The 11,843-nt window shown below is 60.1% G+C and overlaps 3 protein-coding genes and 3 non-coding genes across 7 annotated transcripts; 4 read left to right on the top strand and 2 right to left on the bottom strand.

Annotated features, from left to right (window-relative positions):
* Window positions 1-30: 30 nt before the first annotated feature.
* Window positions 31-3,488, bottom strand: cotl1 (coactosin-like F-actin binding protein 1). The gene is made up of 4 exons (XM_053886141.1): window positions 3,177-3,488; window positions 2,462-2,544; window positions 900-1,057; window positions 31-841 (listed from the first exon to the last, which is right to left on the bottom strand). The coding sequence occupies exons 1-4, from the start codon at window positions 3,248-3,250 to the stop codon at window positions 731-733; spliced, it is 426 nt and encodes a 141-aa protein (XP_053742116.1). The 5' UTR covers window positions 3,251-3,488; the 3' UTR covers window positions 31-730.
* On the top strand, window positions 2,873-8,181 carry klhl36 (kelch-like family member 36). 2 transcript variants are annotated; one of them, XM_053886109.1, is made up of 8 exons: window positions 2,873-4,851; window positions 4,918-5,112; window positions 5,182-5,304; window positions 5,382-5,603; window positions 5,659-5,964; window positions 6,023-6,250; window positions 6,670-6,827; window positions 6,886-8,181. In XM_053886109.1, exons 1-8 carry the CDS (start codon window positions 4,801-4,803, stop codon window positions 7,418-7,420), a joined length of 1,818 nt encoding a protein of 605 aa, XP_053742084.1. In that variant the 5' UTR covers window positions 2,873-4,800; the 3' UTR covers window positions 7,421-8,181. The 2 variants fall into 2 exon arrangements, with proteins under 2 accessions (XP_053742084.1, XP_053742085.1); XM_053886110.1 differs by having other exon boundaries at window positions 4,902-5,112.
* On the bottom strand, window positions 6,734-9,858 carry zgc:56622 (uncharacterized protein LOC326033 homolog). The gene is made up of 10 exons (XM_053886131.1): window positions 9,631-9,858; window positions 9,357-9,533; window positions 9,172-9,288; window positions 9,032-9,109; window positions 8,422-8,538; window positions 8,227-8,339; window positions 8,080-8,167; window positions 7,937-8,020; window positions 7,791-7,873; window positions 6,734-7,721 (listed from the first exon to the last, which is right to left on the bottom strand). The coding sequence occupies exons 1-10, from the start codon at window positions 9,715-9,717 to the stop codon at window positions 7,688-7,690; spliced, it is 978 nt and encodes a 325-aa protein (XP_053742106.1). The 5' UTR covers window positions 9,718-9,858; the 3' UTR covers window positions 6,734-7,687.
* An 894-nt stretch (window positions 9,859-10,752) lies between these two features.
* On the top strand, window positions 10,753-10,824 carry trnap-agg (transfer RNA proline (anticodon AGG)). The gene has a single exon. It is a non-coding gene; the product is annotated as a tRNA-Pro (tRNA).
* A 426-nt stretch (window positions 10,825-11,250) lies between these two features.
* trnap-ugg (transfer RNA proline (anticodon UGG)) lies at window positions 11,251-11,322 on the top strand. Its single transcript has one exon. It is a non-coding gene; the product is annotated as a tRNA-Pro (tRNA).
* A 433-nt stretch (window positions 11,323-11,755) lies between these two features.
* Window positions 11,756-11,827, top strand: trnap-agg (transfer RNA proline (anticodon AGG)). Its single transcript has one exon. It is a non-coding gene; the product is annotated as a tRNA-Pro (tRNA).
* The last annotated feature ends 16 nt before the right edge of the window (window positions 11,828-11,843 follow it).

Below are 11,843 nucleotides of genomic sequence, written 5' to 3'. Positions count from 1 at the left end.
TCGCTCCAGAACAAACACTCGGACAGGAGGTTTGGAAAACGAGTCCGTTTTATTTCAAATGTTGGATCATTTTATTAAAACTTTCCAGAGCGATCAAAACAACTTTCCAGAGAAATAAAATTCACTTGAAGACAAACACGTTTCATCTACTTTTTCAGACGTAAACAGGAAACAAAGATGCTATGAGCGAGAGCCGCCAGCTGCTTAGCCCCGCTCCCCGACACCGCAGCCAATCACAGTGATGCCCCCACACCCCCAGGGTCCGACCTTTGAGTTACAGAAGACAGGCCCTCCATTTTGAAACCACAGAGAGACCCTTGGGCAACGCCTACGCATCTATTGAAGCCATCTTCCACCGAGGTGGGGTCCCGGTGGCAGCAGCTGGATCAAAGAGGTCCAGAGTCCCCACCGCGGATCTACTCTGAGCCTCTGCTGGACGACCGGGCCAGCGGGAGACACCTGGCGGCGAGGGAACCGGATCCAGGTCGCAGATGGTTTTGTGGGGTCAGCGCAGGGCAGGTGAGGAGGAGGAGCCTGGCGCGGCTGGACTCGCTGGCTTCCTGCCGAGAGGAAGAAGAGGGCAGGAGAGCAGCTTCTTCCTCTCGGCCGCCTCTCGTTCGTGCTTCTTTGTGCAGTCGATTGTTTTCAGGTCAGCGACTCACTCGAGTCGTCAGGGTTTAGTTTCACATTCAGCTGTTCCCCCCACCCCCCCTCCCACAGTGGCACTTGTCTACTCGGCCTGAGCGTCGTAGTTGGCTCCTCCCGCCTTCTTCAGCTCCGTGCGGATGTAGTCCTCGTCCACCTCCCGCGGGTCACTGACCATGAACTCCTTAGCAAAGTTCTGTGGAGACAGGGGGGACAGTGAGGGCGCCTGGGGCTGCGAGCTGCGGGAGCCTGACCTGCACGATCTCCTTGACCAGAGCCTTGTCGGTGCTGATCTTGGCTCGCTGCAGGCCGCTGATCTTGTCGCCAATCCAGGTGATGAGGGTGAACTTGGCCCGCTTGCTCATGGCGTCGCCCGTGGTGATGCGCACGAAGCCGAAGAGCCGCGCGTCGTCTGTGGACCCAAGCAAAGAGTCTTCAAGTTGCCCCGCCCACTGGGTCCAGCCATCCGTTGGGTTTCCGGCCGAGGCAGCGCGAGGCCCACCACCCGGCGGGAGGCTGACTCAGCAGGAGCCACCGTCACGTCTCCACGCAGAATAGCTGAGCCTCAGCTGACGTGTCGGCGCACGACGAGGCCCCGCCCCCAGGCTCAACCACAAGCCTGGCCTGTTTCCTAACTGGGACCTTGGTCTGTCTGACAGTGTTGCTATGACAACAGCAACACAACATACACCCCCATCTCCTTCGTGTGCCAGGGTCATGGGGTCCTGAGCAGGTGACCCAGATCGGTCACATGGGTTCCTCACGGGACAGCAAGGAGGGAGAGAGCGTGAGAGGAGAGAGCGAGAGGGAGTGAGAGATGGAGAGAGGGAGAGAGAGAGGGAGAGAGAGAGAGAGAGAGGTAGAGAGGAAGAGGGACAGCAAGAGGAAGAGAGAGAGAACGAGTAAAACAGGAGAGAGAGAGAGAGCGTGATGAGGAAAGAGTGACAGGAGAGAGCGAGAGAGGGAGAAGAGAGAGAGAGGGAGAGAGAGAGGGGGGGAGAGAGAGGGAGAGGGAGAGAGAGGGAGAAAGAGAGAGGGAGAGGGGAAGAGAGAGGAAGAGGGACAGCAAGAGGAAGAGGGAGAGAGAACGAGTAAAACAGGAGAGAGAGTGTGAGAGGAGAGAGAGCGTGATGAGAAGAGCGTGACAGGAGAGAGAGAGGGGGAGGAGAGAGAGAGGGAGAGAGAGAGAGCGTGATGAGGAAAGAGTGACAGGAGAGAGCGAGAGAGGGAGAAGAGAGAGAGAGAGGGAGAGAGAGAGTGGAGAGAGAGCGTGATGAGGAGGAGAGAGAGAGAGAGGGAGAGGAGAGAGGGAGAGGAGAGAGGGAGGGTGGAGAGAGAGGGGGGAGAGAGAGGGAGGAGAGAGGGAGAGGGAGAGAGTGGAGAGAGCGTGATGAGGAGAGCGTGACAGGAGAGAGAGAGAGAGAGAGAGAGGGAGAGGAGAGAGAGAGCGGGAGAGAGAGAGAGAGCGTGATGAGGAAAGAGTGACAGGAGAGAGCGAGAGAGGGAGAGGAGAGAGAGAGGGGGGGAGAGGGAGAGGAGAGAGAGAGCGGGAGAGAGAGAGCGTGATGAGGAGAGAGTGACAGGAGAGAGAGAGAGAGGGAGAGGAGAGAGAGAGAGAGAGGGAGAGAGAGCTCTCATTTTGGGCAAAGGGGGGGAAAGGTGCGTGTGTATGTGTGTGTGTGTGGGCGTGTGAATGTTTGGTCATGTGCTCCACCACTTGACCTCCTGACGGCAGATGACGCAACAGCCCAGCGCCGAGTCTTAAGAGATTAGCGGAGCGAGTCAGGCCGTGTGACTCGGGAAGAGCGCGGCTCACCTGTGCACAGCTTCTTGAAGTCCTGGTAGTCGGTGCCCTGTCCGGCCGCCACGATGGTGGAGCCCTCGTACTTGAACACGGCCCTGGGAGCAGCAGAACACACGGCGCGTTATGAATCCGCAGTGCGTGGATGACAACGGCGCCTTTGTGCGGCTCCACAGAGCGGCCGCTCAGAGCAGGCCTGCGACGCCCATGCAAGGTGCCGCCGCCGCTCCGCCGAACACAGGACAAAGGCAATTACTTCTGGCCGGGTGGGCGACGCGTCCCTGAACGCAGCACGCTCGCGCCCGGTCCCATCATGAGCGCAGACACACCACACCGAACTTCCTTGAAATAACGGCAGACCGTTCCGAATACTGCCGTGAAAAACTTAAGTTGTCCGAGGTGGGCGTTACACACTGGACAGTCAGTTGGGACGCGCAGAGGAGACGATCAGATCGGCGTCTCCGTCGTCAGTCTTAGTTTGACACTTGATCACAATGAAAGGATGAAAGACGTCTCTCGGCGCAGCCCGAGTCTGCCGGAGCGGGGCGCTCGCGAAAGGGCTTCAGTCCTAACGCCACCGCGGACTGGGTGGATGAAACAGCAGCCGCGGGGAGCATCGATGCGACGCGATCACGGGGAGCCGACTGGGGCTCAGCCCAGCGACAACGGTGCGGCCGACGCGGAGAAGCGCGTGGCTGTCCGGCCGAGTGTGGCGCGGAGGCTCGCTCACCAGGTGGTGTCCGTGTTGTCGTCGCGGACCTGGTTGTAGGCGTCTCTGCAGGCTTCCTTGTCGATCTGAGTCATCTTCGCGGGCACGAGTCACGGGGTCCACAGGCGCTTGAGTTGGGTCGGAAGCGACGATGTTCCGTCCACAATCACCAGCTCCGAGCAGGAAGTGACAAGGGGCTCGCACTTCCAGCAGCCGAGTGCATTTCCTGGATGCCAGACTCGGGGCGGTGCTGACGGTTCCGTCGCGTCCAGCTGAGACACAAAAGTCCCGCAGACGTGATTCTGCTCCTCACCGAGACGGAGGGTCAAGCTGCGCGTGCCGCGGTGCTGCTTCCGGTCCAGACTGCCAGAATAAAGGTAAAGTCAAAGGACACGTTTAAACCAAGCGTCCCGGCGAGGCGGGAGCGAGCCAGCAGCGTGGCTGGGACTCTGTGGGACTCCTCCTGTGGGTCAGCTCTCAGCGAAACACACAAAAATCACCGGACAGCAGCGAAAACAGCGACCTGCTGCAGCAGCCGAGTCGCCGCTCCTGTCCGGAGTCGCCCGGGCGTCTTTTATTCTGAAGGAGAGGACGTACGTTTCCGGTTGTGAAGTGCTGACTGTCGTCCACTGACGACGTTAATCTTCTCAAAATTAAAGACCGTGTTTCACAACTTACTTTGTCACATTGAAAGTGGAACTCAAAACTTCCCTGCCGCTGAGCAAGGCGTGGCCGTGAGCGCGAGCACCGTGTGTCGTCAACGTGAATCAACTAGGAAAAGCACAGCGCTCGGCCTCAGGTCACGTGATCGGCCCGACCGTCGTCGTCGTTATCGTTTCTCAGTTGGCGGGGAAAAGGCGCTCGGTTGAAGCACGAGACTGAAGGTGAACAACACTGAGTTCCGCAGCTGGAGGAAACACGTTTTCATCACAGTAAAGTATCGCTGATGAGGTGACGTCATCGTGAGACGGCAGAACTAGCGAGCGCTCGGCTCTGACGTCATGGCCGGCAGGTTTCCGGCCTGTGGACAAACAAACCTTTATTTGTGTGGAAACATCGATCACATCACCGAGCTCGCGCTGTCACCTTCTGTATCCGGCGTGTCCGGGCGCCCTTCAAAATAAGACGCAGGCGATGACGCTCCGCTGGTTCCTCGCGCGCTCGCGGTTTCATCGACATAAACGATGAAGTGAGCGACAGCAGAGAACGGAGCCCGTGGCGTCACTGGCCGCGTGTACGTAGCGACGCCGACGGTTCAGCAAATCTCGGAAGCTTTTACTTGGAAGCTTCACATCGGGGTCCCGGCGTGGCTGCGCCCACGTGACCAGCGCAGCATCCGCTTCTGGCTTCCCTAAAATGTTCCTGTGGACCTGTTCGCTCCCGGAGCCGCGAGGAAGTTTGTAACTCCGTACCGTGCGCAGGTGTGTTGGAAACTGAGCCGACGAGCTTCCTGTTTTACTTCAAACGCCGCTTTTGGACCGAACCGAACCGAACCTGTGTTCCCGTGTACGCTGAACCGAACCGGACTGAAGCGCGTGCTTGTGTTTTGGACGAGTCTCGATTGCCTCAGCTCCCGATTGGCCGGCAGTGGTCACCTGATGGTTGCTCGGCCGCAGCTCGCTGACCTCTGACCTGGAGAGAAGCTATGGAGCAGCCCAGAGTGTGTCGCCCCGACACCATCGGCCGCTCGTCCAAGGTGCGTGCCTGCGTGCGCGTGTTGTGGCCCGCGGTGACAACCCATCACAGCCCAGTGTTCCTGCAGGTCCTCCACTGGCAGGAGCAGGCCTCCGAGGTGCTGCGGGGTCTGGACCAGCAGCGGCAGGGCGGCCACTTCTGTGACGTGGCCTTGGTGGCTGAGGGCCGGCGAGTCTCGGCCCACCGGGTCCTGCTGTCCTCCTGCAGCCCGTATTTCCGCGCCATGTTCAGCCTGAGCATGAGGGAGCAGCAGCAGGCCGAGGTCAGAGCTCCTCCCGCAGCCTCCCCCCCCCCGTGCTCCGGACCTGACGCTGTCCGGTGTCTCTCGCAGATCCAGCTGGTCGGGGTCTCCTCGCTGGGTCTGCAGGCCGTGGTCGACTTCTTCTACAGCGGCCAGCTGCTGCTGGACGGAGGCAACATCGACCTGGTTCTCCAAGCCGCTCACCTGCTGCAGGTACCAGCCCCTGGTGAGCCGGCCGAGGGGGGCGCCGCAGGGCAGCCGCGCTCTCTCATCACCGTCTGCGCCCTCAGGTGTGGCCGGCGGTGGAGCTGTGCTGCCAGTACCTGGAGCAGGAGCTGAGCGAGGAGAACCTGCTGTACCTGCAGCAGCTGGCTCTCTTCTACAGCCTGGAGCGCCTGGACCGCTTCATCGACCGCTTCATCCTCTCGCGCTTCGCCTCGCTCTCCTTCAGCCCCACCTTCCTGCGTGACCTGCCGGCCCAGAAGCTGGGCCTCTACCTGTCCAGCGGCCAGGTGAGTGCTGGGTGGGGTTCAGCCCGGGCCGGTGCTTGATCTGGCCTGTCTGCAGGTGCAGCATGCCAGCGAGCAGGCGCTGCTCCACAGCGCCCTCCAGTGGCTCAGCTGCTCGCCTGAGCGCCTGCCTCACGCCCGCAGCCTGCTCGCTCAGATCCGGCTGCCTCTGGTGCCGCCGGCTGAGCTGCTGGGTCGGGTTCTGCCGGCGCTGAGGACTGTCCTGCCACAGGAGGGCGCCGCCGAGTCCGTGCTGGCGGAGGCCGTCCATTACCACGGGAACCCCAGCCAGCAGCCGCTGCTGCAGAGCCTGCGCACGGCGGTGAGAGGGGGGGAGGAGCGCCTCCTGCTGGTGGGAGGAGAGGTAAGCCAGCGGCGGCGTCCCGGCGGCCACAGCGAGCGACCTGGCTTTCCCCCCGCAGGTGTCTGAGCGCGGCGAGGAGCTGAGTGCCGACGTCTGCTGTCTGGACGAGGAGGCGGGCCGCTGGCTTCCCGAGACGCAGGTGCCCTGTCACCGGAGCCACCTCTGCGTGGCGGTTCTGGGCGGCTTCGTCTTCACCGTGGGGGGAAGCCTGTCGGTGGACCACGGCGGCGACTCGGCCACCAACCTGGTGTATCGATACGACCCTCGGCACGGCGAGTGGACCAAGGTAGCGGCAGCCTCCTGACCAGCGGGTGGCGGTAGTTTGGGATTCTTCTCTTTTTCGAATTCAGCTTGTTTGCATTCCTTTCAGTTTTGGAAAAATGCTTAGTTTCAGTTGAGTTACTTTGGTTTTGTTCCCGTTGGGACAAGGTTGAACTAGGTCTCAACAGAAGGAAGAAAAGACTCGGGACGACTTGGGAAGAACCGCCACCCTCGGACTCGCCTGCGTCGGCAGGTGTGGTGACACCAGAGCAGATCAGTCCAGGCTCAGTCACCTTCTTCACGACATCAAGACGGAAGCGAAAGAGAATTTCGCTACAATTGGACTTTGTTTTGGAAACAGACGATTCAGTGTTATTTCCGTTAGTGACACTGGTTTACAGGCCTCGCTTTGGTGACCTGTATTGACCTCCCTCCTCCCCCCAGTGTTGCCCCATGAACCAGCGGCGGGCGGACTTCTTCCTGGGCGCCCTGAGCGACGGACTGATGGCGGTGGGGGGGCGGAACAAGAGCGGCGCTCTGTCCTCGGTGGAGCGCTACAGTCCGGCCTCCGACAGCTGGTCCTACGTGAGCGGCCTGCCCAGGTACCCGCCGAGCGCCGGCGGCCATCGCAGCGCCTCTGAGCATCTGCTGTCTCGCCAGGTCGACCTACAGTCACGCCGGCACGGTCCACCAGGGGCTGCTCTACGTCTCGGGCGGGCACGACGTGCAGATCGGAGAGTACCGTAAGGACTTCCTGAGCTACGAGCCGTCGGCCCGGTCCTGGCTGGAGCGGCCCGCCATGCTGGAGGCCCGGGGCTGGCACTGCATGGCCTCGCACGGCCAGAGGATCTACGTTTTCGGGGGCAGCGACGACGACACGGCCACCACCGACCGCTTCGACCTGCTGCACGCCGAGTCCTTCGACACCGGCGGCAGTCAGTGGACCCGCTTGGCGCCCCTGCTGCTGCCCAACAGCGAGGCGGGTCAGGCGGTGTGGGGGGGCAAGATCTTCGTGCTGGGGGGCTACAGCTGGGAGACCATGACCTTCTCCAGCGCCACCCAGGTCTTCGACCCGGAACAGGGCTCCTGGTCTCGAGGGCCGGACCTGCCCAAGCCTGTGGCGGGGGCTTGTGCCTGCGTGTGCGCCCTGAGGCCGGCGGCGCCCGCTGGCCAGGAACAGACGGAGCCACAGTGAAGAGAGGAGCAGAGCGCTGCAGGCTTTTACTGTTCCGAACTCAACTTTGACTTTTCAAATGTTATTTTTCTGAAGGTGGTTCTGGGCTCCAGTCCTGTGCAGCAGCAGAGGATCTTCAGTGTGGTGCAGAAGATTAAAGTTTTTTACTCTTTTCTTGTGGAGTCTGGTCTGATGATGATGGTGAGGAGGAGCTGATGATGAGGAGGAGGAAGAGATTGAGCCGATGATGATGATGAAGATGAGGCTGCGCAGGAGGCCTCAGCGGCTTCAGTGGAAGGGGTAGTAGGGGTGAGACTGGGTCCTGTGGAGGGAAGTGGTCACGTGAGGCTCGGAGCCTCTCCGTCACGGCGCAGAGGACGCTGCCACTCACTCGGGCAGCGTGAAGGCCCTCCAGCCTCGGTCCAGGCTCCGCAGCGCCCCCATGTCCTCCTCCGTCAGCCTGAAGTCAAAGACCTGCGACACACGGCCGGTCAGGTCCTGCTGGAGCTGGAGCTCCGGGCGGGAAGCGGCTCCTACCTTGGTGTTTTCCAGGATGTGGTGGGACTTGTCGCTCTTGGGGATGACGGCGATCTTCTGCTGCACCTGGAACCTCAGCAGCACCTGCCGACAGTCACACGGTGAGGCCACCGCACTGCTCTTCAGCGAACAAGCCAAGCTACCAGGGCTGGAGAACGGCGGTGTCTCCGGGCCATGTCCACCACCACCGGCTCCTCCAGGAGTCCCTTGGGGTCCGTGTCACCTCTGATCCTGAAGCAGCGGAGAAGAGCCAGAAGCTGTGGGTCTACAGGAGGTGAGAGGAGCCTTACATCTCCTGCGGGCGTGCTGGAGAGCCCAGAGGTGAGTAGGCCACCAGCGCCACCTTGTTGGACCTGCAGAAGGTGGTCAGCTCGGCCTGGACCAGGTACGGATGCAGCTCCACCTGCGGAGGCGTCAGGGGGTGGTGACCCGGGGTGACCACCCGGTGTGAGGACCCGGGGGGGCGACCGCCCCGGGAGCTGTACCTGGTTGACGGCGGGCGGGACGCGACACAGAGCCAGGAGCCTCTGCAGCTGCAGGACGCTGAAGTTGGACACCCCGATGCTCCTGACCTTACCAGACGCCTGCAGAGCCTCCAGCGCCTGGGAGGAGAAGAGACGCACTGCACCTTCACTTCTGCAGCCAAGACGCGTGAGCGCTCGCAAACAGGTCCATTCTAATGGTGAAGACGAATCACGTTTCGAGTCCATGAATAAATGAAATATATGGCACAAAGTGCTGCTGGGGCTGGTTTGTAGTGGATGAAGGTGCTGTTCATGTTGGAAGCAAAACTGAGGGTGGACTGGAGACGTGGAGAAAGTGATGGTGAAGGACGGAAGAGGACGGATGAGGGGATCCTCCTTTCCATTTTCAACCATTGTGTTTGGATGAAAACGTTTTGTGGTTTTTCAAAATGATATTTTCATGAATACCAAGTGAAAAAACGTTTCTTTTCAACCTTAATGTATTACGAGTGTCGACACACGAGTGAGGATCAAGACCAGCGTCCGGACCGGCAGTCACATGAGCTCCATCCACCAGCTGGCGGTGGTGTCAGGCCTGCAGACCCGAGCTGGCGCTCAGCTGGGTTCTCACCCGCCAAACGTCCACGTAGTCCACGTCGGACGTCAGCAGCTGCCCGTCCTTCCTGGGGAACATCTCGCCCTCCACCCTCTGAGGGAGAGTCGCTGGTCAAACGCGAGAAGAAGGAGCAACGAAGCCTGGGCCTCTCAAACCTTCAGGCCCACGGGAGAGTGGACCAGGTACAGGTCCAGGTAGTCCAGCTGAAGGTCTTCCAGGGATTTCTCCAGGCACTTGGGGATGTCGTGGGCCGCATGATGCGTGGTCCCCAGCTGTGGCGGCAGAGAGAGTCAGGCGCCCCCTGCTGGAGCTCCGGGGGCAGCGGCGGCTGGCGACTCACCTTACTGACCACGAACACGTCCTGTCGCCGGATCACGCCCTGCCGCATCTTGGCCTGCAGAGCTCTGCCCACCTCCACCTCGTTGTTGTAGCAGAAGGCCGTGTCGATGTGGCGGTAGCCGGCGGCGATGGCGGCCTCCACGGCCCCCTGCATGCAGGTGCGCGGCAGTTTGGAGGACTGAAAGCAGAAGCAGCCCACAGCAAAGGTCATCATGTCGTGACCCCGGAAAGTTTCTCCCGAACCACAGAGAGTCAGAGCGCCACCGCCCTCCTACCGTCCACGTGCCCAGGCCCAGGAGCGGCATGAGGTTCCCGTCGCTCAGCCGCACGCTCCGGCCCTCCGGCTCCTCTCGGAGCTCCATGCCAAACCCTGCTTCACTGAGAGCCTGTGAACTCTCTGGTTCTCTGTGCCCAGTTTCCTCTTCCTCTTTTGTCAGCAGGCTTCAGCAAGTGTGTCGTTTGTGTGTGCTCAGCGCCGACGCCGCTTCTCAGCGTTGCTTCGGGTGGAGGTTAATGATTGGACAGCAAGAGAGAGGACTTTGGATGAGGACAAAGGTCACACACACCCACTGTTCAGATCAGTCATCACCAGCAGCTCTGGCCTCCAGGCTCTCAGGTCAGGAGGACACCTGGAGGCTCCTCTGCCCGCCGCGGACTCGTGGGCCTCTGTGCCCGGGAGACACTCGGCTTTAGCTTCGACTCCGTTTGACTCGTCTTATTTCCTGCTGCTGGACCTGCGGGTGCCTATATGGCCACTAGATGGCGCCAACACTGGACCTTTCTTCTCCCATACATCTCAAGCATAGCTGGAGGAGAAGATGAACACGGTCCCGTCAGGTTCGTTGGTCTAGTCGCTTAGAGTGCGAGAGATCCCGGACGAGCCCTATTTTTGGATCAGGAAGGTTGAATGAGCAGTGAAGGAACTTCTGCCTGTGACCCATTGATGCTCCTCAGATGATCCAGACTGCGGTCACCGGATGCAGAAGATGCCCTGGTTCCCATCCTGGTGGAGCCCGACCCTTCACGCCTCCTCTGGCGTGGAACCTTCTCCACTTGATCTGCAAACTTCGAGGGTCTTCAGGACCTGCAGTTGTAGTTGGGTTATTCAACCACTAGATGGAGCTGTTGCCGGACCACCGTCCTCTGAGCAGTCTCACAGGCGCATCACCCGGAAACCATCACTCTTGACTTCAACCTCATGTCCTGCAGGCATTTATTTTCCGTTTAAAACTTCCGTCTTTTTTCATTTCCATTTTCGTTTGCCATGAATGCGTTCTACGGTGAGGAGACGTGTGTTCTTGTATGGCCACTAGATGGCGCCAAACGTGTCTGGAAGTGCCACATCAGCAGAGGAGCCGTGGTGGACCAGGACTCTGAAGGACGGTGGAGACTCATCTGGCTCGTTGGTCTAGGGGTATGATTCTCGCTTAGGGTGCGAGAGGTCCCGGGTTCAAATCCCGGACGAGCCCCACTCTTTTGGCTCAGGAAGGTTGAAAGGTCAGCCAACTTCTGGTGAAGCTCCTCAGGTGATCCAGACTCCTGGCACTGAAGAGCAGCTCCACTCTCTGAATGCCGACGATGGAATGAATGCACAGCAAAAAATGGATGACTGGAAACAAACTTTCTTTCGTCTTCGCCCAACATCATCCAAAAACAACGCGGTTTCCGGTAACGACTTTCTAAACAAAATACAAACAAACTGCCGACAAAAGCACCCAAAACTCTCACATGTACACGCTGAGTGTAGAGTGAAACACCGTCGTTGCTCTCACCACGATCCAGCAGGGGGCGCCCGACTCCCACCACGATGGTGTTGACGGTTCAGCCACCAGGTGGTGCTGTCGTCAGGCGCCACATCACCAGCCTGTCACTCAGTGCGGCAGCGACGATCGCGTGGCTCGTTGGTCTAGGGGTATGATTCTCGCTTTGGGTGCGAGAGGTCCCGGGTTCAAATCCCGGACGAGCCCAGACTTTTGATACCGACGAGCGGAGGGCGCCACCTGGACGTGTTGCTGTGCCAGTTGTGGAGGCCGCACACACTGCGGAGCTGACAGCGTGGGATTTACTCTGCTTTTGAAGAGGCAGAGTCATATGGTCGCACTGCGTTCTCTGGAGCTCAGCCAAGAAGGTCAGGTCACTGACACCATACAAGGCCTCGGGGTGGTGGTCAGTCAGCTGCTTTCAGCTGACACCCTGTGAGCAAAAACCTGCGGCCCTCCGAGGACCGGCTTGGTTCCTTCGAGCTGCTGAGCTCCTGCTTGAGCTCGACTTGTGATGTGAAGCAGCGTTCGCTCTGGCCACTGGATGGCGCCAAACACCCACAACGTCACGGCTTGAAGCGCCACATCAGCGGAGGCGCTGGGTGGCACCGCAACTCTGAAGAAAGCGGGTTCCTCACGTGGCTCGTTGGTCTAGGGGTATGATTCTCGCTTAGGGTGCGAGAGGTCTCGGGTTCAAATCCCGGACGAGCCCAGACTTTTGATTCCCG

The sequence above is a fragment of the Synchiropus splendidus genome, chromosome 14 (assembly GCF_027744825.2).
Source record: "Synchiropus splendidus isolate RoL2022-P1 chromosome 14, RoL_Sspl_1.0, whole genome shotgun sequence".
NCBI lineage: Eukaryota > Metazoa > Chordata > Actinopteri > Syngnathiformes > Callionymidae > Synchiropus > Synchiropus splendidus.
Note: the sequence above shows the minus strand (reverse complement) of the source record. Positions and strands in the feature narration are given on the sequence as shown.